This window comes from Mizuhopecten yessoensis, unplaced genomic scaffold (genome assembly GCF_002113885.1).
Source record: "Mizuhopecten yessoensis strain PY_sf001 unplaced genomic scaffold, ASM211388v2 scaffold9399, whole genome shotgun sequence".
Taxonomy (NCBI): Eukaryota; Metazoa; Mollusca; class Bivalvia; order Pectinida; family Pectinidae; genus Mizuhopecten; species Mizuhopecten yessoensis.
In genome coordinates this window covers 34,711-62,694 of record NW_018408028.1, presented here as the reverse complement: position 1 = coordinate 62,694, position 27,984 = coordinate 34,711, and the positions used below count along the sequence as shown (strand labels likewise).

General features: G+C 35.4%; 1 protein-coding gene across 1 annotated transcript; it reads right to left on the bottom strand.

Moving 5' to 3' along the window:
- Positions 1–4,307: 4,307 nt before the first annotated feature.
- Positions 4,308–27,820, bottom strand: LOC110458009 (E3 ubiquitin-protein ligase RNF19A-like). The gene is made up of 11 exons (XM_021509534.1): positions 27,672–27,820; positions 14,839–15,220; positions 13,830–14,045; positions 12,818–13,011; positions 11,721–11,865; positions 10,532–10,694; positions 10,088–10,196; positions 9,055–9,210; positions 8,264–8,504; positions 7,565–7,732; positions 4,308–5,912 (listed from the first exon to the last, which is right to left on the bottom strand). Exons 2-11 carry the CDS (start codon positions 15,186–15,188, stop codon positions 5,162–5,164), a joined length of 2,493 nt encoding a protein of 830 aa, XP_021365209.1. The 5' UTR covers positions 15,189–15,220; positions 27,672–27,820; the 3' UTR covers positions 4,308–5,161.
- Positions 27,821–27,984: the final 164 nt, after the last annotated feature.

Sequence of the window (27,984 nt, the reverse complement as noted above, 5' to 3'; positions counted from 1 at the left end):
TTGTTTAAAGAATTTAACATATTTGACCCCTGTGACCTTGAAAATGGGTGAAGGTCATTTATTTGAACAAACTTGGTAGTCCTTCATCCCAGCATGCTTCTGGCCAAATATCATCACCCTAGGCCTATTGGTTACTGATAAGTTGTTTAAAGTTAAATGTTGACGACGGACGGACGACTGACGGATGACGCACCATGCCATAAGCTCACTTGGCCCTTTGGGCCAGGTGAGCTTAAAAACTATTGGTTGTGTAAAAAGAACTTTTCATAATAAGCTTGATACTTGTACATGTAGCAAGCATGCTTAGATTAGTGGTCAAATATCATTGCTCTAGACCTTTTAGATGTTTTTTTTTTTTTGAAGATTGTCTTTTTATCTTTCTTTCAACAAACTCTATACACTAGCAACTCAGGTCTTCTTCCGCTCTCAGTCTGTCTCCTCCAAACTCACATGGATGTTTCTGCTTCCCTGCTTGCTGTCCACAGACCAGATGACCGACTCGGCTTTGTCAAAAAAGCTCAGGGTAAATTGATATTTTCAAAACGGTAGCCAGTCCAAACGCATTTTCATGGTTTTTGAGCTTATTCCCCGTAGTACAATGTAGTTGGAATGAGAGAACTACTCTTCCAAGTCCAAGAGTGTAGGATAGGAGAATTCCATCCTCAGGATTTTCAAATTTGCAAACGCTAGCAGGTTAACAAGGGCCTTGCCATGCACCTGATTATAACACATACACCGCCGCCTTTTTTTTGTATGTTTACCAAATTAACTTAAGGTAAGTTTTTGGTTTCCAATGATAAGGACTGTGGCCTATATCTAGTAAATGACCTTGAACTTGACCTTAGAAACTATTTACACCGTTACTGCACATTTACATGTCACAGTGTATCACCATGTTGAATTTCAAAAAGTTGAGTATTTTGGATTGCGAGATAATCTCCAGAAAGTAACTGTGGACAGACAGAAAGGGCAGAGATTACTGTAGGGCACCCCATCTCGGATGAGTGGCCCTAAATATCACAAAATGTGTTGGTAATAGGGTTTTAGAGTACATTACTGAGTATGTTTATCATAGCAATATATGTCTGTGTGTCATTTCATCACTTACTTGTAATACTTATTTTTCTCAGTCCCCCTCTTCAAATTTTGATAATATATCTTTCGCAATAGTTTTCGCACCATATCCCAATTATCATCTTGGGACGAATCAGTCATTTTCTCCCCTGCTCCAGCGTATTTATTATTTAATCTCTTTGTCGTTTTCACAAACACGGTATCATTGGTCAACAATGCAGTCACACTAAATTCTGCCTTCGACTTATGCTTCAAATATTAGCTATATCCTATTATATTTCTAAACAATTGCTTATGCAATGTAATTGTTTTGTGTTTTTTCGATATCTCCATAAAGGAGCGGATTGCTCTGATAATTTGACATCATTCTTCCTACAGTGTTAGCACTACTTCCTTGCCCATATACCAGTTTGAAGTCATTTGTATCCTACAAACATACGTATATATTTAGGAAGTTACAGTTGATATTACTTCATGTTTCATAGTTCATGTAGATTATACTTACCACAAATCCACCGTTTATTTCTAGTGGTAAGTCTCAGTGTATATATGTATGAAATAATAACACCACTCAATTTTGTATATAGATAAAGCTAACAATATTTTATGTATAAATCTTGACAATGTTTTCAATATCACAGACATATAACTTAATTCTCACATCAATAGCATTAAGAGTTATATCAATTAGAGATAGTTCAGTGAAAAATCTACTCAACCCAAGGACTCCAAAAAAAAACAACACTTCCACAGTTGACTTTCCTGCCTATTACTTCTTCACAAACAGTTAATTGAATGCTATGGGTTGTACCCCTAAACACAATCTTGAGTCCTGGGGTGGAGTAGATGTTTTACCTGGATAGTCCTTCCAAAATACGAAGCAGCCTATTCATAAATAGATCAACTTCATTCTCAAAAAAACAAAATCACAAAGGCAATAGTCCTGTTCCTTTCATACAGTATCAACAATATTTCATGTAAAACCGATCTTTAACCAGAAGATTCCAAAGGTTTTCTTCCATGAATGGGACCACGAGGAATGGCAGCATGATCCTAGCCTCCCCAATAGGTGTATATATACCTGTGATTTTGCATCCTCAATAATTAAGTTACTAATTTAGTGGTCAGAAAAAAGAAACAATAAAAACAGAGAAATGTCACAGTAACTATAAGATTTTTTTGGATGGAGACCACAATGGCTTACCTACAGTGACATCATCGACGTCACCATATATATACTTGTACACACATGATAAAGTCTTTTATCATAATTTTCAACTTCCATCAAATTATAAGCACATTTTGTTCAAAGACATCTTAACACAAATAGCACAATAAGATGACTTCATTGCCAGCCATCACGAATACAACAGAGAACAGAATGTTACCCTGGTCATCTGACTATATCAAAATTATACAAGGTCAAAATACAATTGCACATGATTTAGCCAATCAAACAACATACATGCATATTGCAGCAACCAATCAGACAACATATGTACAATGTTGTAGCCAATCACACAACAGATGTACACAACGGCAACCAATCAAATGACAAGATTATATATTAGCAGAGCCAATCAAACTTTAGATATACATCACATGTGTTATACCAATGAAGTCCAGCAACAAATATCTGTGGACAATGTGATGAGACAGTTATACAATGTCATGATCATCACTAAATAAGTCAATCAAAATAATGACCATGTTCAAAATATGGGGCAAAAATTTGCTATTTTACAGTAATTTCAATATCCTACCATGGTGCACAGAGTAGCCCTATAAGAAACACATCAATTCATTACCCTGTATAAGTGTGAAGCTTCCTAAGAACTTGTCACCTCCTCCGACATCAAACTGTTCAAAACCAGAAGAAACATGCCATGCTACCCACTGACAGTCTGGAAATGATGCCCTCTGCAATATAATCCCTAGCAAGGAAATGCTTTATAAGGAATAATTACCAGCAAGGAAATGCTTTATAAGAAATATTGTTTAGGCTTTATATATATATATAATGATTAACTACATGTAGATAAGTTATTTCACAAATTATTGAATTAATCTGGAGAAAGTTTTTTGGAAACTAATTTTCCTTTATTTGACTACTGAGGACTGCACTGTAGTAAACAAACATTAATGGACCAAATGTTCCCTCACATATATATACAGCCCGCAAAGGAATCTCACACACAGAGCAATGCCAAAACAAATTATTTTTCAATCATGTATATATGGATATCAAATTTCAAAAGTGTTGTCCCGATAATAACTGCTCCTATTTTGGGACTACAATATATTGTGTTTGATTGCTTAATAATGGAAAAGTTTGACCAAGAGCTTTAATAGAATTTTAACTCAAACACCCCTGAAATTTCATAATGAGCTATTCCAACCTTTGAAGTGGAAGAGTTCAAATGTGTCTACAGGGGTGAATGAGTTAAGGCCATACAATATATCAGTACAATACTGAGAGCAGTACTAACTCCATATAAGTATAGTAAATATTGGCTTTAGCTAGGTTCCAATTAACCCTTTCATCCCTATGTAACTTTAGTAGACTCTACCATGCATTGATCTGGACAAGTCCATTATAGTCTATAGTGTTGAAGGGTTGATTCATAATTCTAAAATATAAATTGAAATAAACAAACGATACCAGTGAGTTTTTACTTGATGAATAACAATAAAAATGTGTAGGACTTGTTTAAATTATATATGGGATATTTAAAATATAAAAACATAAGTTTTCTGTTTCATACAAGATTTACGAAAAGAGTCTATAACTAAGAATTGTAAATTGTACCAAGCCCCTATTAAACAACTGTTTACTGACAATAGATTTAGTAAACAAGCTAAACAACCCTTGGTTGTCTCATTTACATGTACCTGATACATGATCAGGTGACAGATTTAATGTAAAATAATTAGTGTAACCACGGACTTAGATAACCTAATCTAATCTAATTCCGTGGTGTAACAACTGTTGGCTGTAATAAAAAAAGAACATCATAACAGTTGTTAAATTATCTAAGACATGTGATTACTTTTTAACATTTTGAGTAGAAAGACCAAGAATTATCTGTTTAGCATTTAGTGTCCTCAAAACAGCTATACTGTCTTTGCGTATTGCAGACTTATCTTCTCTTTAGAGCAGGTATTGATTGTTATGTCATTTGTTTGTGAGAGTAACGTCATCAATTTTTGAGAAAACAATGTAATTTTCTCACACAAACCAATGACGTGACAATCAATACCTGCTCACAAGAGAAGATAACTCTGCAATACGCAAAGACGGAATAGGGTCTACTACCATATGAAGACAAGAACGGACCAAGATTACCAAAGATTGGATAGATTGCTGTTAAACCTGATTGGAACTTGAACTGAAGAAAAGCTTTAAGAAGAATTGATATCAAAGAAATCAATGAACAAATTATGTTTTACATGAGACACACAAACTATTTCATTTATACAACACATAACAGGCAGAAAATATATTAAATATCTATTCTGTACACTTCATCTGATGAAGCAAATATTCAACATAATACACAAAACAAAAACACTGTACATTGCTGATAAAAAGGTTATTCTTCGACTCTTCCTTGACTACAAAATTTCAGCGAGGAGAAAAAAAAGGAGGAAAAATGTTTCACCTATTTCAACAAACCATCAAAATAATCCATTTCATTTCTTGTAGATGATATGTCAACTCTGTGATTTTTTCTGGATGTATTTACATCAGCCTACTCCGAAACGTTTCTCGAAAATTCTTTAATTGGAATTATTTTCATTTGACACTTAATAAGGTATGGGTGGCATTTTACTAAATGACAGAACAACGTAGATAAATCAATGATGACTTACAATTCAACTTGAAAGGTCACATAAACCCATGACTGGTTGAATAAGCTGAGGCCGAAAACACTCGCCACATAAGTGTTGTACCGTCAGGTAATCTACTCTTGTCAAAGCCATAATTTCATTAAGATTTTGACAAATTCACCATGAACTTTTTTCGCTTCAAAAACGAAAGGATGAAGCATGTTCACAATCAAACTCGCACCTTTAAAATAGTGATTTATTTTAAAGGAACGGATTCAGAATTACAATCCTTAAGATCTAAAGGTGGTGAGATGCGTCCATTTTCACGTGCTAGTTCACAACTGAGTCGTCTAAGACGGGCTCCATCCATCCGTGGCACCTTGTTAAACATATAGTCCTCTTGACTTTGGCTTTTACAAAGACTCCCGTCACTGGCACTCAAACATTCACTCATCAATGCAGATGTCGACATTGACTTCCTGTTTGTAGCCGAGATCAATTTCTTCGCTGATGAAGGTCGATCACTTTCAACCTCTGGCAGAGTATCTTCACTAGCCGTGTCTGCTAAAGGGGCGGAGTTTTCGATAAAAGAATCCGATAATTTGGTCCGGACCAAGTCCCTCGTACTATCCTTACTATAATACTTGACAAATTCCTCACTCAGTGTAGGTGACACTATGTCATCAGTCTGGAAGTTTTGAAGACTGACTTTCTCAGCAAAATGTACACCACATTGATCCGTGGATTTGTCACAATGGTTGCCGTTAAATCGTTTACATTTGCGACATTTGAAGGAATTGTTTTTGGTCTCCTCACCCCCAGCACACATGTTTGTACTACACCCCGAGGTCGGTGAACTTTGACCCGATGTGTTTCTGATCCTGTTTTCTGAAGCACTAAGACTGGTGCTGCCCCCACTGTTGTTGCGTCCCCTGGAGGATTGAGACACCACGTCAACTTGGACCTCATACGGTGATGTTGTAGTTATAGAGACACTGTCTTTGTCCCTGCATTGAAAGAGATTTAAAAAATAATATGTGGTTAATTCTTAATGGCATATCAGCAATATTACAAACAAACAAAATACAGTGAAATGGTATGTATATCTAAGACAGACAATGGACATAGAGAAGACTACTAGTATCAAAATCTACCTAACATCAAAATAACATATTGCATTATATTACTTACCTACCATTATATCAATCTATATATATCTATATTCATCTTCACAAATGTAAGTCTATAGACTAGAGGCCATTTAAGTGAAATGTTGTGCACAATGGACTAAAACTCAACTATTTGTCTTGATCTGCTGTCAATGACATTATCAGTTGTTGACGATACAGAAATTTAATCAGCTGTTTTGTCTGGTAAACAGCCTACTAACAGCTACATTTTTACATATTTTGTTCACGTAACATATAGTCAGTTCAATTAGTAAATTAAATACATTTGTTAAACACTTACAAGCAGAGTTAGTAATGTGATAATTATCCGCAGTGACAAGAAACCTACTGATTAGAAATATCCCATTAACCAAAATATCTATTATGTAACATGTTGTCTAGTCATGGTGTATCAGACTACTTTTCTGCCTTTTATGTCCTTTCTGTGAATTTTTATATAATGAATGCGTGTGCTGGATCTAATTAATTCCTGTACTTGTAACAAAAACATTGCAAAGTCCTTATATTACAGAGGTTCTATTTTTGCTATATTTGCATCCAAAATGCTGTTATTGACAATTAGCAGTTTCCCACAATTATTTTTACTCCTCCAGTTTTCCCCAGAAACAAAACTTACAATCACAGTGGTACAGGGTACATCTATGTAATATATCAGGAGGGCAAAGAACACCTTATAGCAGTAACCAGGTAACATATGGGGAGGGCAAAGAACATCTTATAGCAGTAACCAGGTAATATATGGGGAGGGCAAAGAACATCTTATAGCAGTAACCAGGTAACATATGGGGAGGGCAAAGAACATCTTATAGCAGTAACCAGGTAACATATGGGGAGGGCAAAGAACATCTTATAGCAGTAACCAGGTAACATATGGGGAGGGCAAAGAACATCTTATAGCAGTAACCAGGTAACATATGGGGAGGGCAAAGAACATCTTATAGCAGTAACCAGGTAACATATGGGGAGGGCAAAGAACATCTTATAGCAGTAACCAGGTAACATATGGGGAGGGCAAAGAACATCTTATAGCAGTAACCAGGTAACATATGGGGAGGGCAAAGAACATCTTATAGCAGTAACCAGGTAACATATGGGGAGGTTAGAGACTGTCCAGTACCTGTATCCAGGTAGCATATGGGGAGGGCAAAGAACATCTTATAGCAGTAACCAGGTAACATATGGGGAGGTTAGAGACTGTCCAGTACCTGTATCCAGGTAACATATGGGGAGGATAGAGAATGTCCAGTACCTGTATCCAGGTAACATATGGGGAGGATAGAGAATGTCCAGTACCTGTATCCAGGTAACATATGGGGAGGATAGAGAATGTCCAGTACCTGTATCCAGGTAACATATGGGGAGGATAGAGAATGTCCAGTACCTGTATCCAGGTAACATATGGGGAGGATAGAGAATGTCCAGTACCTGTATCCAGGTAACATATGGGGAGGATAGAGAATGTCCAGTACCTGTATCCAGTTATAGAGCCTGCCAGGGCCTTAGTGCTGGCATCGTCACTGAATGAAATGGTGGTGGATTTCTCCCCGATACTAAGGTTGGCAGACTCGCTACTGAAGCTGCTCCTCTTGGTCAATGGGGTGTTGTTCATTGATACCATATCGGCCTGGACCTCTAACCTGTTAGATAGAGTCACTTACATACAAAAACACATATCATACATGTATTCAACATAAAGTGTTTTATCATTTCCTGATGTGAAGAATTAAAACTTTTTACATTTTTGCCAACAAACCTGACATAAACCAGAGGTACGCAGAACTGAAAACATTCTGGAAACATTTTGGAAAAAGCTTTGCAAATCTTGATTTATGGAGACACAGCAAGTGATAAACAATAACGTTTTGAAACATTCAAGAAAGTTTTCAGATCTAAATGTACTCGTGAGCATAGGATAATGTTAAATTATTTAACCTTACTCCAATCAGGACATGGAATTAATCAACCTACCACTTAATCTCCTACCAACCTGCAGGACACCAGATCATATCATTTAACAAACAACTTTTTTTTATTCAATATCAGATTAATTTTCAATACTACATACATTTTAATGAATCACAGTTAATTACCTTGTTTGAAATTTTATTGAATGTAAACACCACTAATTCTTTCAACAAAAAAGTACAATGAATGTGCAGAAAACTTACTTGTTTTGAAAGCATCCTACGACATAAGATCCGCCACAAAGACTCCCGTTGAGACTGGAGCCTGCGAGGGCGCGGTTACTGGCCGAGTCCCTGTCACTCTCGTCTCTGATCACACCGACACGCTCCATGTGACTGCCACTGGCACTCAGACTGCCCGTCATACCCACAGACGCCTCACCAATACTAGGGGCTATACTAGGGTTGGCAACATTGTGGCCTGTGCCCACGCTCTGATTATCACCTGTGATCAGAAATGAAACATGTATGTTCCTTAAAGACAGACGACATATTTTAGCTACCCATTATGGGACCAAGATCGAGTATAATGAAATAATCAAATGTATGATAATGACATCCCATCATAAACCGGAGAAATTAATTAATAATCTGGTTTATTTGGTTGTTTTGTGTCAGCATCAAAATCAAACACCAAATTATACCCTATATTGAAAATTTGATCAATATAAAAAGACTACCTTTATATACATATAATAGATATTTGAATAATCCATTAGCTAACTTTCATGCCTTACTTACATGTCATCAACACTCAGATATTGATAATTGCTTCAGTATCTGTTCAGGCCGCAATTTGTTGTACTGATTGACATACAACTTAAGTATTTACAAAACAGGGCAACCCTCAAGGGTAAGATAGGGGAGCCTGGAGAACAGGGCAACCCTCAAGGGTAAGATAGGGGAGCCTGGAGAACCTGTTCAACTTTCATGCAGCAGAAATGAAACACTCATTTTTTTTAACAAAATGGTCTAAATCAAGACACATTACTTACCTGCATAAACACTAGGCTGACCCACAGTTTCGTTCTCATCAAATTCAAAACGGACACCCCCTTTGTTGGTTGTGGTCACCCCACAGCCCCCACTGCGACACAGCGAGATAGGTACGACACCGTACACATAGGCCAGTAGGATGGGCACCCCAATACCTGGGGTAAAGGTTACAGGTCAGTGACCACATACTGTTTATCATTTTATTGGTTCATTACGATATTTTTAAACATTTGCAACACATTGTAATTTAACACACATATTTTGTTGTACATTTTATGTCGACCGCATGTAAGATAAGTCCTTGACTCAATGTGTTATCGAAATTAAATAAAGTCTATTATAACACAATTACATTTTTTAATCCCTGAAGTCACACTTATCAAATCAAAGAGTGGGCAGGGTCCAGTTTAGATAAGTAGGGGTAAATGAGTTAATGCATTAACGCAACTACTTTTTTAATTCAAGTTTTCTGTATTTGAAACAGGTACTTTTTTTAATTCAAGTTTGCTGAATGATTTTGAATACAAAAGATAAAGGACAAGCAAACCTACACGACAGCTCCTAAAACTCCTCAATGCAGTTAACGTTTGTTAACTGAACCTGTACTAAAAGGACTTCATGCATAAAGAGATTACTTTGGGGACCTTTCTATGGTGGTCACTGAATACAGATTTTACTCATTCATCCCTGCATTTATAAACTGGACTTGCCCAGTCTTTGATTTGGTAAGGTTCAAATGTGATTTTAGGGGTGAATAGGTTAACTGTGACCAAAATTGTTTAAATCCTGAGAGTAAAGACATTGAAATGAGACCAGACAGTAATGCACAAACATTGATAATAAAATCCTTGCAAGGTATTTTCTGCAGGATAGATATGGTATTGGAGATGTAAAATAATATGAAACATCAGATGTAGGTTCCTAAATTTAAAATTTGAACAAATCATACTTAAGTCCTCATCTGACTGATAGACAAATCTTTTACAAAATTTGATCCAACAGAAAGAATATCCAGTAGGAAATGTAACATACCAACAGCCAGTCCAGCTATGACAGGCGACACCAGTATGGAGGCTGTTACACCGCCCGTTATCGCCAGATTACGCTTGTGACGGGAGCTGTGCTCATACTTTGAATGGAGCTGTAACCACACAAGAGAAGCAGTTGTTTATTAAAACATAATTAATCAATTGTATTTTCAATGTCAATATTATGTCAGTATTGGGAGGAAGTTGGTGTTTTCAACAAAATTCACTCAACACTATACTCAATTAATGACATAATCACCAGCAAATTTTTTGGCGAGTCACAAAGCCACTGAACTTTTCCTGGTTATTTTGATGATTTGTTCCTTGATTTTCTGTGTTTGTAACATATCAATGAGACCATTTTTTCCTGAAGATATCTGTCAGTTTTCTGACCTTTTTCTTTGACAAAAATATTTGTGGGTAGTTCCCTACTCAAGTGTATTCTCACCTTCCTGCCGACCCAGACTGGCAGTCCAATGACCATGGCGGGGACTGCTATCCCTGCTATCAGTGTTATTCCCACGGGAGCCCCTACTAGCGTTCCCAACTGCCACAGAATTTTCTTCTTCCGGCTCCAAGGCTTTTTACCCCAGAATGTACAGCCTGACGGACTGGGTAAAACGAATCAGAATGAAAACATCACTCAATCACTCATATAAGGAACAGGTGTCTGGTAGTTGTCATACAGCTTCAACAACATTTGTACTTTTTTTTACAGGTTCCACGTTCTAACAGCAGCTTACTACAGATGATGGGGCCTCTGAGGGACTATGATATTAACCGATTAAAATTATTGATCTAATTGCAAAATAAAAAATAAATTAAAATGTTTCGATCAATGTCAATTTAATTTCAACAAATTCTATTGACTTCATATATATGTCGATGGCATTGGACATCACATTAAGTCTGTTAAAGCAATCCAAATTGTTAATGTAGGGGAGACAACTCCATTTCAATTTGTGAAATAAGTCTGTTTTATCTATTCAATATTCAATCATTGTCTGATTTGATTACAGGGTAATATAATATAATACATTCAGACTGTAATAAAAATTCTGAACAAATATATGCATCTTACACACTATTGTAAATCATCACCAAAACTACTCCCATAACATGAGAGGCCGCTGGCCGGCCTTTTTTCTATCGGATATGATTTTGCCGACTACGCGGCGCCTGTTAAAAGTTTTTTGCCGTGTAAAACCTCTAACATTGTTGGAGTACACCAAAACATGACATTGCCACAGAAAGCATTTACAATCATATGTGAAATAATAGAACTACAAATATTACTGTAACATCTAATTTTTTTCGTAGGCACAACTTTTATATTTTTTGAAAATATTATTATAAAGGCTATACAGCTGAAGTGTTTAACTAGTGTTGAGAATTTAACAGTGCTTGATTAAAATAAGTGAAAAAAGATTAGAGTGGGTACTTAATGTAGAGAACATAGTCAAAACAGATATTTTCCCTAAGGGTGAACATTTTTACACTTTTAATATGTTCCACAAATCATGTGTTAATCTATGTCAACAAACACAACACTGCAGCAACATTATTGCTGTTGTAATCTATCACTAATAGACTGACAAGTCAAAAGGTGGAACTTTTCCCTTTAACAGTATACCAACCTTAGATAATGTAGATCAGAGATTTCCTTCATACATAGCCAACAGAACTCAGCACCACAGACGGGACAGGCCATGTGGTTACACGATCCGTCATTCATCTTCATAATGAAGGCACCACATCTCGGACATGGCTTTATATCGTCTTCTGCAGGAAAAACCACTCATTAATAATACATGAGTACCACAAATGAAGCATAAGAAAGGCAATGGCATCTTCAACTTAACTCATTCACCCCTGAGATTTCATGATGAACTATTCCAACCTTTGGTTTAAACATAACTTTATTGCCTTGAAAATGACAAAGAGGATTGGGCACAAGTTCTTACAACTTCATTAAGCCCTCTCCCAACTTAAATACATTTCACGTACATCATAGCTGTCTTAACATGTACATTTCATTTTTTTTTCATTTTTTCATTTTTTTNACTTAAATACATTTTACGTACATCATAGCTGTCTTAACATGTACATCTCATTTATATTTTTATTTTTATTTATTTTTAAATTTAAGTTGAATTAACAAAATAGGTTGTTGACGACTGTTTCTCTGTACCCCGACCTACTCATAGAGAATTAACCGAAGTTTTCACACAGATAAAGAAAATTTAATTCTTCGAACATGATGTAATTGTTCGGTGTAGTATTAAGTGCTATAAATTGTATACTGTAATGCAGTTGCATATCAATAAACGTGTAAAAATTAAACAAATTCATTGAACACTAACCAATCCTAACACTTCAGTAAAGAGTTAAAGTATAAACCGACTTAACATCTTAACGTGATGATGACAATGTTTACAGACAATGCCACACAATAGTCATTCTGTCACAATGGCACAACACCAAAGTATTCTAATGGAGAAACTCGAAACCTTGTTTGTTAAGGCAATTAACCCTTACACCCCTATGTTACTTTAGTAAACTCTACCATGCATTGATCTGGTTGAGTCCATGATGGTCTAGATCTACAGTGGTGAAAGGGTTAACCAAATAGAACTTGTGCAAGAAAACATGTCCATCAGTGTTATAAAACAAGTGATCTTTATTAAGAGAATTATTCTCTCGACTGTAAACAAGAAATGATTAAAATTCTTACTCTGAGAATCATTATCATGACTGTAGCTGAGTGAGGCTGATCGCAAGTTAGGGGATCGTTCAGCGCGCGCAGCATCACAGGTTTTGTTGGGGTGCCAGTGTTGTTTACAGTGGTAACAGAAATGAGTGTCACAGCCTGGGCGCTCACACCTCAGCTTGGGGCAGCCAGCACAACCTGTCGCTATCACAGCATATCTGAAACAAACCATCAATCTTGGTGATTTTGTTAGATTATAACAGGGGCTTTATTACACACATATCTGAAACAAACCATCAATCTTGGTGATTTTGTTAGATTATAACAGGGGCTTTATTACACGCATATCTGAAACAAACCATCAATCTTGGTGATTTTGTTAGATTATAACAGGGGCTTTACTACACACATATCTGAAACAAACCATCAATCTTGGTGATTTTGTTAGATTATAACAGGGGCTTTATTACACGCTTATCTGAAACAAAACCGTTCATTCTAGTACATACACTATAAACTATCTTACATATGCAGACCTCGAGACAACTGCACCACCAAGAACCTTGTATGCTTGATCACCTGCTCCCAATGCAAACAACAATATGTTGGGGAAACCAAATGAGAATTCAGATTCTGTATCTCTGAACATATAAGTATCAATGTCCAAGGGGAGGTCATTCCTAAAGCTGTCAATCCTGTTGATTTTGTTAGATTTTAAGAGGGATTTTATTACAATCATGTACCAATACAGGAAAGGGAAATTGTACAAAATAGTTTGTCTCTTATAATAAACACACAGTATGTCTTTCTAATATCCAACATTTTCCTTTAAAAAAAATCTTAAACCATTCACCCCCCTTAAGACACATGTGAACTCTTCCAATTCAAAGGTTGGAATAGTTCATTATGAAATTTCAAGGGGTGAATAAGTTAACCCCAATTTTTGCTATCAATATTATCATCAAAATCTGATACCATAACAAAGGGAAGCAAGAAAATTATCAAAACTTAAAATTGTGAATAAAGTTTAACTCACCCGCAGTCGGGAGCTGGACACCATCTAGTATCAGGGTCGGATACAAGCACTCGACGGACCATGAAGTCCTCATATTTACCCATGAGTGAGTCATTCTGAAGAATCAGTCGAATGTCATTGGGATGGAATTTTTCCGGACACTCGGGACATGATATGTTTATACGACTCTCTGTGATCTCAATCTTCAGGTACGTCTGAAGACAAAGGATGCATGACCTGGAAGGGCAACGTCAAATTGTTAAGGACATAAATATACTTGTTCCTCAATAGTGATTTTGAAGACAGGACATATTAAAAGCCAACCAGAACTCTAAGCTGCAGGCTAACAACCACACCTCCTAAGATACAGGGATAGCGTTCTGTGTTACCCAGCAGACAGATTCCACAAGGAATACACGAGTCAGGCTGTAGTAGTAGAGTTATCAATAGGTTAAAGATCACCATGACAACGTCGGGCTAGTTTTAAATAAAGACACATCTAATGCGTCAAAACTAGTTAACGTAATTTTGTTTAAATCCAGTAAACCCAGCACGATGTTGTCATCTTTACCTATTGACACCTCCTAAGAGTTAAATGTTTGGTTGTTGTGCTACACTTACTCAAACTATTTACTATAAAACATGAATTACATACTAGTTGACAACTGCCTGCGTACTTAGGGATAATCTTAGGGAAACATAGGGCCTTAGGTTTTACAAAATTAAAATTGGTCAATCCTAATTTCAGTTTTCTTCTAATTTAGCATAAAATTATCTATTTTATTTTTATTTTTAATAAAATTGCTGGAAATGGTCCCTTGCTTTCAGCATCAAGGATTTTCCCTGTTTACTAATAAAGTATACAAAGTTTCTTTGAAATCCACACAGTATAGAAGCATTCCTGATAATCTATTGTCCACAAACAGGTCTTTTTATTTACTCACACACAGAATGATAAGTTGCAAGCCTAAATACTAAATCAACTCATTGTTATAAGCAGTTAAAATCTGAACTCAAAATTTATAAGTACCTGTGGTGACAAGTCATGATTTCTGGGAAATCGTCCACTTGTCGCTCCGTAAGACAGAGAGGACACTCCCTGACTGATCCGCCAGTGGATGCAACCTTACAACTGACCGCCTGGGGCTGTGCACTGGATGTGATGGAATGTTGCGTGACGCTATCCCTGTCCGATGGTACGCTCAGACTCATCTCAGATCGACCGGAATCCGAATCAAGACTCACTCTGGATCTGGAACGCCTGCTTCCAGTTGGGTAGAAAATTCTTCGCAGCGAAAATCTTGTACCGGTCTTTCGTCGTTCAGATCCTTTGGAGTTCGCCGAAGAAACAGACACCACCTCAGAATCTCTTTTCTTCATCTTGGAATGGTTGGTCTTTTTCTAGTACAGATCTGAAACACACAAAACCAAACCATAAATGTGTATACACACATATAGATATAGGTTGATATGCTAATAAGTGTTCACCCAAACACAGTGAAATACCTGTATCAGTACTGCAAGTATAGGCACATATAGTTCCTGTAGATATAACACAACCCAGTGATACCTGTAGATATAACACAACCCAGTGATACCTGTAGATATAACACAACCCAGTGATACCTGTAGATATAACACAACCCAGTGATACCTGTAATGTGTCCTACTGATTGTGTAATCAACATGCATCGAGTGTTTATATCACGGCAGCTGCAAAGTACTGCTTTATAGCTGTGCATGGTATACTGGTTTGGTTTATAGCTGTGCATGGTATACTAGTTTGGTTTATTTTGGTTTATAGCTGTGCATGGTATACTGGTTTGGTTTATTTTGATGTTCAATTTAAACTTTGAACTTTGTATTTCGATGGGTTTGTAAAAATAAAGATAATAGTTGTCTAGTGTTCATTTACATTTGAACTTCTTGATAATGCAACAGAATCTTGAAACATGCATTTAACAAGAGGACACTTTGAAATGATCAGCTGTGAAAGTGAAGAAAACTGTGTTCAGTATTTGAACTTTTAAATTACATATCTCAGCATTCAGAACTCCATCTTCTTCATGACACGCCCCTTATATATTTACCGGTCGTTCTATTTACTTTCGTAGTTAAATTATATCCTAGAAATATCCAGGTCAAATTTTATACAGGCAGATGGTTTCCTGGAATTATGCAGGTCAATTTTAAATTTCTTCAAGTAAATAATAGTTTTTTTTTATTCAATCCTCACCAATTTCACTTACAAGTAAATGGCCTTACTGGAATTAGCAAAAAAAAATTTGCAGGTAAATGCTAGTTTTTGTGGATGCATCAAAGTCAATTTACTATGGAAATGGTGACCATTCACCGACACTACATGGTCTTATAACTAATCAATCCTAAACCTGTGACCAGACTCTAACTAAACTGATAAATTGTATTCAGGTGTCATCAACACTGACCTATATATATATACATCTTAATGTAGTGATTATTGTGGTCATATTGGTAGGTTCTATAAAGCATGGCAGCTATAAAAGTGTCAATGTCAATTAGCACATCAAGTAACACATTCGGGCCTGCATAAATAAACATCTGTGTATACTTGTACGCATACATACAGTCTATCTAGGTATATTAATAAAGCTGTATATTATATACCTTCCCTTGATGGCATTCTACCAGAATCTAGCTGCCTATACATGATATATATGGTGTTTCTTGGTATTTATCTGTCTGTATGTGGTTTGCATAATTAATGAGATACAATATAACTAACGATATAGTGTATGATTAACGATATAGTATTATTAACGATACAGTGTTTAATTAATGAGATATCATATAATTAACTAGATATTGAATACTTAACGATAGACAAAGTGTAGTGTATAATTAACTAGATATTGAATACTTAACGATAGACAAAGTGTTAGTGTATAATTAACTAGATATTGAATACTTAACGATAGACCAAGTGTTAACTAGATATTGAATACTTAACGATATACAAAGTGTAGTGTATAATTAACGATATAATAGTGTATAATTAACGATATAATAGTGTATAATTAACAATATAGTGTATAATTAATGATATAGTGTATAATTAACGATATAGTGTATAATTAACGATATAGTTAGGGAATAGTACGCTGTTTTGAGTGGCTATACTGGCGATTAGAACATGAAATTTGGGTTTGAACTTGAGACCATTAGGCCGAGAGTTTAAACCAATTTTCATGTTCTAATCGCCAGTATAGACACGAAAAACAACGTACTATCCCCATTCTAACATACCTTAACAAATATACTACGCTAATATGTTTAGAAACATTGTATTTCCTAGTACAAAAGTACGTAGTTAAGTACTCTGTGACCTGATTTGATGACGTGTCAATCTGCTGCGGACTGACCAATAGGAAAGAAGCTTTCGAAAGTCGGTCATTTGGCCCCACCCATACTGGCGAGCGCTCAATCTGTATGTTGACGAGGCGGAATATTTGGATTGATATTGACCAAGTTCTTACATTTCCATGTCAGTATGCATACCGATCTGTGCTTATCGACAAAATCGGCGATTATTTGTATAGATCACATATGAAATTTTTCATTTGATTTCGAATCTAACTAGATGCCTTCACACGGATGGAACGAACGTTTCAGTAATAAATGGAGGTAAGAACAAGGAATGTGTACTTTTTACTTTTTGATTCATTCAACAAATACATTTCATCAGTCGTTTCTGTTCTGGCCTTCTAGCCTTATCAGCGGGATTTCGCTAAGAGGCGAGCTTGACGCCATATTGTTTTGGTTTGAAACGGGGCAAGGCTTAGGTGCGATGGGAGGAGCTTAATACGATTGATCATGATTCAGTGAATAATTAACTTGAGATATTGTATAATTCATGTCCTCTTTTACAACTTGCTGTACTGGTAATACCTGTGATTTCCAATATTCCTTTTAACACGTGTAATTTAGTTAGTTATACAAATATTATTTCTCAAATTACATTTTTTTTTTCGGTGACAAAAAGGATAACGGTATTTTTAAAAGGATCAAATGTATCATTAACATTCCCTTATACTGTCAGTTTATAAATCTTTATGTTGTCAAATTACAAAAAGCTGAACTTATAATTACATGTGTGTCAGTGGTCAGTATGAATTATCACAACATTATTTTATATTGTCAATTTATACAAAGCTGTACTTATATAAAATTACAATGTCAATGATCAGTACAAAATGTGTCAACACATTTTTTTATATTGTTAATTCATACAAATCTGTACTTATATATAATTTTACAATTCATATATTTCATATAGTCAATTTATACAAAACTGCTACTTATAATTACATGTATGTCGATAGTTAGTATTCCTTTGCTATGGAAACCTTACTGTTGTTAGTATATGAAACTTTTACTTACATGTATGTCACAGGTCTGTATATACAATGAATCGTTATGGACATTGGTATGTAAGTGTATATAAAAATTCTGTAAATTTTGAGGAAAATCACATGGAAATTAATCATTCACTTTTTCTATAAATAAATGTATAGCCTCTTCATGTATAGTACTTCCTTGTAAACCTACTTATATGTACACAGGCCAAACGATTAGGAAATAGTGGTGTGCACCGGAATTACGCACGCCATTCAGGCTTACTCTGTTGAAAACAATGATAGTGAGATAACCAATGATAACGGCTGAGCACCTCATTGGTGTGGCTACCAAACAAGTGCCTTCATCACAGCTGTCTGCAGCCACTGTGTAAACGTGGGCACACACCAGTGGTAAAAATATCACTTCCAAAAATATATTAACACCTACATGCACATCACGACTTAGCTATAGGTAGTAAATGTCTTTAAAATGTACTTGAATATAAGAGTATAATGAGGGCTTTAAATCCTCACAGCAGTTTTTCAAAAGAAAAGTGGATTTACCAATCAATATTTGTTAATCATATGTAAATTTCAGACAAAACTTTGAAGAGGCCTATAAAATTATACTAGTTATGAGCCTTAAGGAATAGTTATGAGCCTTAAGGAATAGTTATGAGCCTTAAGGAATTAAACCTTCTAAGATGGATAGGTAACACATAGGATTTCATAAATTCTGATCAGGAAAAAATACAAATGTACAAAACTACCATTTCCGTACATAAGGCACTTTAAACGAAAAACATTGGTGCTAAAAATACTCTTCCTCTCGTAATGTTAAAACGAGGAAACTAAATAACATATAAAACGAGGAAACTAAATAATATACAAGAGGCCCATGGGCCTAAACGGTCACCTGAGTCTACAGTATTTATTTTTGTTGTTGAAATATGTACCAATTTGAGTAAAAAATAGTATAATGTTAACTTAACTTTGTCAGGACCATGAGCTGATCATTCCTAGACCAATTTTAAGTGAGATCGGCCTATTAGAACTTAGTAGCAAAATAGCGGCCATGGCAGCCAAATTGTATTTCTGATTGACCCGAAAAATAACAACACTTTGTCAGGACCATGAGGCGATCATTCCTACCAACTTTCAGTTCAATCGGTCCAGCAGAACTTGACTTTAAGTTTGAAATAGGTTTTCAAAATGGCGGCCGTGGCGGCCATATTGGATTTCTGATCGACCCGAAAAATAACAACACTTTGTCAGGACCATGAGGCGATCATTCCTACCAACTTTCAGTTCAATCGGTCCAGCAGAACTTGACTTTAAGTTTGAAATAGGTTTTCAAAATGGCGGCCGTGGCGGCCATATTGGATTTCTGATCGACCCGAAAAATAACAACACTTTGTCAGGACCATGAGGCGATCATTCCTACCAACTTTCAGTTCAATCGGCCCAGCAGAACTTGACTTTAAGTTTGAAATGTAAAATGTTAACGGACGACGGACGACGGACGACGGACGACGGACGACGACGGACGAAAACGGATAGCAATAGGTCACTTGAGCTAAAGCTCAGGTGACCTAATAAATAAAAGTTGAAATTATTAGACATGAACTGATTTTAAATATATATATATACAAACTTGTAAATCATCTGCTACAGTGTGTAAACATACAACTAAGACCTGATGTTGAACAGTATACCTCCTGCCAACATATATATATACTGTACTTGAATTAAAGCTTATCATCACCAAGGCATTTAACAGTAAGTCCGCTCACTCCACCTCTCAAACGTCTATGAATCATGAATGTGGGAAAATTACATCAATTACCACAAAATTATCATGAACTAGTTCTTGTATTATTAGGAGCTGAAAACTGGTAATTAATATGATAAGTAACCAGAATTTTGTTTTTGTGAACAAAAACGTATGTTTCCCCTATAAGCCAATAGACAAACTTTGGTATAAAAAATTAACAAAGGGCCACATATCTCTTTATATATTGGGGCACGAGACCCGAATTTAGAATGCGACACTCCTACTTCCCAAAATACATTAAAAACTATAGCAAGTTTGATCAACGTAGGTGAAATAACATGGAAGTTATGCCGTGGACAAACTTTGGTATTAAAAATAAACAAAGGGCCATAACTCTGTATAAAGTGGTGCATTAAACCTGATTTAAGTGTGAGAGATTCCACCTTCCCAACTACATAAATATGGTTATTTGGTCAACATAGGTGAAACAACATGGAACTTATGCTCCGGACAAACTTCAGTATCATAATTAAACAAAGGGTCCTAACTCTGTATATAGTGAAGCACGAGACCTAATTTCAGCGCACTGCACTCCTTCTGTGGGTGTTGCAGGTATACTTTAAGTTTGATCAAGATATCTTTAACCATTTAAAATTACGGGCCGGACAAGAATTTACTGAAAATGTTGCACTTATTTGACCTTTGACCCTGAGGTAAAGGCCACAGTGACCTAATTCCAGTGCACTGCACACCTTATGTGTGTGATGCATGCATACCTTAAGTTTCATCAAGATATCTTTAACAGTTTAAAAGTTATGGCCCGGACAAGTTGCGATTAGAAGAAGAAGAAGAAGAACCAGAACCAGTACTAATACAATAGGTCTCCCTTCATTCGAAAGGGACACATAATTATACTGAATCTTTCACATACCCTTTTATAGCTATACTACTGTAGTATTCTAATGGTAATGAGGATCTGTTTACTTTTAATCAAAACTTTTACACATTAAAATTCTCTGCGATATGTATATTTCTTTTCTCTTGTATATTTCTTATAACTGTGTTGAGGGTTTTGCATCTCCAGGGATCCCAAACACTAGAAGTAGAAATGATAAAAGTCTATGATGATATTTTTCATTTTTCAATCTCCCTACCTTGATTTGGTATGGTGGTTACCTATATATATACATTGTATAGGGACCATCTTGTACAAGTAGTTAGATTTTTTTTATTTACCTTCAATTTGATTGATCACAGCTTATTCATAATTTTAAATGACACTGAAGAACATATGTACTAATTATATTCAGAAACTATAAAATATTTTCAATAAATGTTGTATATTGATATTGTATTGAATCTGAAACCAAACAATAATTTCATTTGCAGATCTAAGTATTTTTTAATTATCAATTAATTATATATAAACACTTAGAATTGACCATGAGCAGACTACAAATTAGGGGGTTGGTATTAAACAGTAAACAGGAAACATTATTATGTAGCTAGATCATGGTCTAACAGCAGATAGCAATCTATAAATACACGGAACGTGAGACCTAACATTAAACAAGGCTGGTCGTAACCCTGTTATAGGTATGATGACACACAAGTCTGCAGCTAGACTACATACATTGTACACCTAACATTTTACAGGATGTTAGAAACTAGTCACAATAAATTGAAACACTGACTTGTTTGTAAGAACTTAATTGTCTGTAATACAAAATGTGCAGTTCTCTAACGTAGACAACAGTATAATGTATAAATCAGCCGAGAACTAGCATTATTATTAGATCTATCGTACCACAAGTATTTATACAGATGTATAAGACTGGTTGATTCCTGGTTTTGTATCCCACAATGACATATGTCCTTTAAAAAAGAAGGCGTATATTACAAATAAACATACCTGTTTCGGGTTTCCCAATCAATTTTACTGTTTTAATTTCCTGCACAACACTCTTTTGATTCGTAATTAATTTTTCGACATACATAATAATATATATATTTTATATATATCTTACTTTCTGTGTTGTGTTGTTGTCCTGTCAACATGAATAAACAGTTCCCCTGGTGAACCTCTGAAGAGGAGAATTTTTCTGAAAGCGCTAGCAAAGTCGAAAAAACTTATCTTTATTTTTTTATATTATATATATATATATGCCAGTAAGGATCACTCAATTCTGTATTTTTAAAAACACTGGCTATGACATAGTTCTAACTTTATTTGTCAGAAGTAACTAATACATAGGTGAATGAGACCCAACGTCCGCTACTGGATGTTCAGTGAAGTTCAGCGTACCCCAAATGGAATTCACTAGCCCTGCCATAAGACTAAAGAGTTATCAAAATTCCAACGAAGACACAACATCACAATGGGAGTCGCAGCAACTTTGATCCAGTTAACATGTTACAGCCAAATAGGTGGGCCATCGATAAACGTGTAAACTGGATTAAAGTTGCTGAGACTGCGCATTGGAAAGTACAATTGTTTTTGGAGGGATGAATCCTGAAACACATATAAAAATAGTAGTTTTCTTGGATTCAATCCTCACCAATTTCACTTACAGGTAAATGGCCATTCTAGAATTATCATGAAATTACAAAATTACAGGTAAATGCTAATTGTGGATTAATCAAAGTCAATTTACTATGGAAATGGTGACCATTCACCAACACTACATGGTCTTACTATATGCTTCCCTCTGAAATCCCTCACAGAGCCTGTTTTAATTATTGTACGTAAAGAATTCCCTGCTATTTACAGTAGCAACCAAACTTTACTTTGTTACAAGTCATCAACCACAAAGCAGTTGCATGCGTAACAAATTAATAAACTACACATGGTTCTATAATTGAAGTTTTGATAAAAGTGCTTTTCCTGTCTTAGGGTACAATAGCATGATAAGTAGATCATGAGAGAAAATATATATATGCATATAATAATAGATATAATCTACTTGTGCATATATGTATAACGTGTACACTTACAATGTATATCTGATATATCATGTCAAATATTGATAATTATAGCAGTGTCAATGTACATGTACACTGTGCTGTTAACAACAGCTACCAATCAACCTGTCCATGACAGGACACCAGATGAAGATACACCTTATACATAGATATTTATTGGCAGTACACCTAAGGACTGTAAATTAACTCATTCACCCCTGAAGACACATTTAAAATCTTCCAATTCAAAGTTTGGCATAGTTCATTATGAAATTTCAGGGGTGAATGAGTTAATTATGTTGACCAGGTGATGATAACATACCTGGTACCTACTGGTACATGTCAAGAGTGTAAACACAGATAATAATAATATACAATAATATACAACATTACAAAATGACTCTAAAGCGCTTTACAACATATGGATAATAGTATTAGTTTTAATTGTGAAACAAAAACAAAGGCTTACAATCACTTTTATACATTTTGCAAGCAGATAATCATCCCAATGTGCACTGACTGCACATAAATGAATAAATAAAGGGTGGTATTTACATGACATCTTTGCAATGATCCTAAAATGCTGACGAGAACAGGTGAGTTTTGATGTCCTTCCTGAATTTGGCCAGGGTATTTGACTTTCTCATAGCAGATGGTAAGCTATTCCACAACATGGCTGAAACCCTCCCAAAGCAGATCCCACAGATAGGTGTTGTCTAGATCTGCACTTGTAAACACACACATATATTGCATATGGTTGTCTGCAATTCATTACGCTCCACTAGCTTGCTGCGCTAATACCGGTAATTAAAAGAGGTTTTTTTTTACTTGTATTCCCCATTTATATAGTTGTATAGAACCAAAATGTTGCCTAATATGATGTACATAACATTTTGTTTTGATGGAATTCTATCATTAAATTCCCTATACAATTTTTATACAAGTGGAGATCTTTACAACCTGTTTTATGCATTACTCTCAACTAAATTCCATGATATTTTCTAGATATAATCAGGAATTTCACAGTCTCCTTCCTGAAAACAATTATACTGCAATAAATCTAGTCATTTTACAGCCATTTATGGGTACTTTCCCTTCAGGATTCTAATCTTGAAATTTTCCCTATTTTTGCAAAATTTATCCATTCTTTGGTCCAAATTTTCCCTTTTAAAACTTTTCAAAATATGATAATATTGACATATCTTACTGAATATAGCAACAACTACAAAATGATAATGTTACTAATTGGAGCAATTATTAAAGCCCCCCTCTCCATTTTTTTAAACCTTGAGAAAACACTATCATCAAAAAGAAGATATGATTTTTCGTTGAAAGTGTTTCTACTATAAATATGGTACAATTGGTTGAGCACAGTATTACACCTGAAGATCTCAGGAACCAAATAGTGGCCCATTCCAAGTATATTTTTTACCTAAATTTTACAACAGCCTGTTCCTCTATGAATTGGGAAAATATAGCATGGTTTTGTTTTTAAATTGGATTTAGATTTATTTATGACTTAGAAACTTTTTATTGACATGACAACAGCTTTAAGTTTTATCGCTCACTTCTGAACAGAAAACTGTAACGTGTGGAACTTTTATAAAAATGATAATTATAACGATGAAACAACCAAACAAAATTATACAACACTGAAATGTAAGCTTAAGGGGGGTCAGACGAGACCATGATTTGACCCTGTGACCCTTGATCACAATGTGGTCACTCTAACCAACTGATCAGTAGTTTTTGGCCAAGTCCTACTACAGTTATAACAAAAAGAAATTAAGTGGACGTCTTATATTAAGCGACAAGTTGATCATCATTTACTATTTCTTTGTGATCACTGTATTCTGACTGATCATCTAGCCTCAAACTTTCAAATTCCTCATGCCATTAGGTTTGTAATCTTTTAATATTTTTTACGTTATGCATTGGCAAGTTTCTTAGTGCCGATTCCTCCTAGGATATATGCTGAGTTCCGAATGGTATATCCGGGTTTTCAAAATAGAAAAAAATGGTAACAGAATGGCGGGAGACTCAACCGAGTCGAAGCGAGACATATACCCATACCTTGGGGGGTTTATTACTTGGTACATGTACACTCAATTCATTTTTTAAGTCAAAAGAAGTCCCTCCCCCGACTAAATGCAACCTAGACATTGAGAAGGTTGTTTGCAACATATATATGAGGGTCGACTACGCCAACAAAGGTGGGTTAAAATAACATCGGGTCGAGACACATGTTTATAAAGCTGTTGTGTCATCAATTGAAGATTTATGGTTATCATATGGATATCTTCATAGAATATACATGTTTTTAACAAAGTTTTCTTTCTGGGGACCGGCAAATGTAAAACAATGCAGGGGTCGGATGAATGTCGGCGATCATGAGTGGGCCACAGGGGTTTGTTACAAATGTCCGTATATTATAGGCCTACTACAAATCTTTTCTGTTTATATCAGCTTTTATTGTTCTTTATTGTCAAATTAAACAACACATAATTCGCGATGTAGGTATTATGGAAATAAATTAATGTCAATTATCTTGTCCAATTCTTAGATTACCTATTCGTGGATTTCCACTTTCGTTTTCACAAATTTCGGTATCTGTCATCGGGTTTACTTTCACTTTTTTTTTATGTGCATTTGCATTGGGAAACTATCAACCCATAATAGACTCCTATGTGTCCGAAGGTATAGTAATAAAATACATAACAATAATATTGCCTTTTAATTGTTCTACAGGAAACACAAGACGGTACACCAGTTACAAAACAAAGCATCCCAAGTCAACCTAAGATATCCTTTGCTGCGCCTGCCACTGCTGTATAAGGTTAATCAAGAGAGAAAATAGGATGTTATTTATTTGAAAGAAAGTTTTACTTAAATAATTCAAACAAACACATAGTTGCTTGTTTTTTTTTATTGTGGGTAAAATCAATATCATTGATCAGATGTTTTATACATCAATCAACCAGTCAAGCATGATTAAATATGATAAAAAGGTGTACAAAGACACAAATTGCAAGAAGCCAAAGCGTATCCAAAAAGAGGCTCCAACCAATTACATAATCGATAATTAGTAAGTTGCCTTCAACTGATTATCGATCATGGATTTCCAACCGATTCTGAACACTAGTGAGTGCAAGTGAGAACGGCATACCATGCGATAGCCTCTGTTCACATATGTACCAGACATGTAAATATACCGTGCGCTAGTGGGCTGTGGAATGTTGTCCAAAGTGTACATGACTGAAAGTACATTGTAATTTGGTTCCATACAAGAACAATAAATTGAAAATTTTGATATCATAACTTTGATTTATTTTCATCATTTTTGTTGTATGTAAAAAGAGATAACTGTCATCATGTAATCAGGATCAAAGTGATTGTAAAATGTAAAATAAATTAATTATAAAGTCATTGTATATATTTAGCTCAATTTTCCACTCTTTATGCATGAATCTTTGGGTCGTGTTTGGTTTCAGCATGTATATAATCACTTTGATTTGTACAATTTCAATAAAAAACACTTTGTGTATTGTATTTTATATATTTTGTGATAAATATAATAATTGTAGAGTTATGATTAGCAATGCTTCTTTTCATTTTTTTTTATTGTTGTTATTAATCCTACAATGCCACACATACACCAAAAAAAAAATGAAAATTGACTAAATCTCACTTTTTTGTATATCCCCCCCCCCCCAAAAAAAAGTCCCCAAACGTTTTCATAAAGCTAGCTGTAACAGTAGAGGAAAAATGCACGGCCATACCAGGGTTCGAAACTGGGACCCACCGAACTCTAGACGGATGCTCTACCAATTGAGCTATCAGCTGGTCGCCGATGATCGACCCAGTCCCGTTCTGCTACATTTCTCCCTCCTTTAACAAAGTCTTAGACCCTGAGGACACATGAGACTCTATACCACCTTCTGTGGGTATATTTTGTTGGACGCCAAATGTTAAAGGAGAGGAAAAAAGCAAGGCCAGACCGGGGTTTGATCCTGGGGCCCACCAAACTCTAGACGGATGCTCTACCAATTGAGCTATCTGGTTGCCGACGATCGATCCAGTCCAGTTCCTTTACAAAGGAGTGCACTAGTCTGGCCCCACACCAGACATCTATATGTCAAAATGTCTAAGTCTGGTGTTAGGGCCAGAGGAAACTCGGGCAACTGAAATATATTCAGAAAGATTTATTTGTGACAAAAGTCCATCAAAATAGCTCATGATTTTTCATTTCACATTGGTTTTGTAAAGTGTGACGTTTTTGACCCTTCAAACAGGGACATTAACCTCAAATGAGTCCGTGTATTTGTGTATGGTGTACTAAATATTAAGATACAAGATTTAATATATATATATATATATGATACATTATGGACTCAGGCTACAAGCCTCTATATCCATATCAGTACATACAACAAAATGTACATTAAATATACTTTAATTGTCAATTGAACAGTTTTTAAAACTAAAAATTACAAGTTTACAGTACTCTAAATCAATTTCAAACAGTCAGCCATGAAGATTTTCTAAACCTTAGGCTGTTTATTAAGCTTGGGTTCTTATCAGTGACAGATAACTTTCCAAGATATCAAAGCTAGAAATAATCGGCATAGTCACGCAGCAACCAAATACCCGCGATCTGTCAGTCTAATTTCACAATACACACATACTGAGATGGTCTGATAGGTGACATATCTTACGTTGCTTTCATACGAACACCATATTAAGAGTACTTACATTAAAACGATCCTGGAGATTCTCTTCTCCTTTCTTGATTCGATGAACTATCTATCTTCATCGTTCTAAATAACACGCTGAAATCTCCTTTTGTTTCATTTCCATCAGGATGTTTTGATCTCATTTCCAAGATGGACACCACCCAGGCGGAAATGACGTAAAGATTAAGTCGGAAATCGAAAATGTTATCGTAATACAATAGTCTATGTATTCCTTTCCCAATTATAAACGTTCGACACCATTACTATTTGTCGTCATGAATATAATAGTTGTTCAAAAATACTAACAATAGTTGGCTTAATTTAAAAAAATT

Bases quoted from the DNA above. Each gene is read 5' to 3' on its own strand.
- LOC110458009 (XM_021509534.1), bottom strand. From the start codon at position 15,188: ATGAAGAAAAGAGATTCTGAGGTGGTGTCTGTTTCTTCGGCGAACTCC. The intron at 13,012-13,829 runs GTGAGTTAAACT...GGTTTGTTTCAG, and splicing joins TGTCCAGCTCCCGACTGCGG to ATATGCTGTGATAGCGACAG. The intron at 9,211-10,087 runs GTATGTTACATT...CCTTTACCCCAG, and splicing joins CATAGCTGGACTGGCTGTTG to GTATTGGGGTGCCCATCCTA.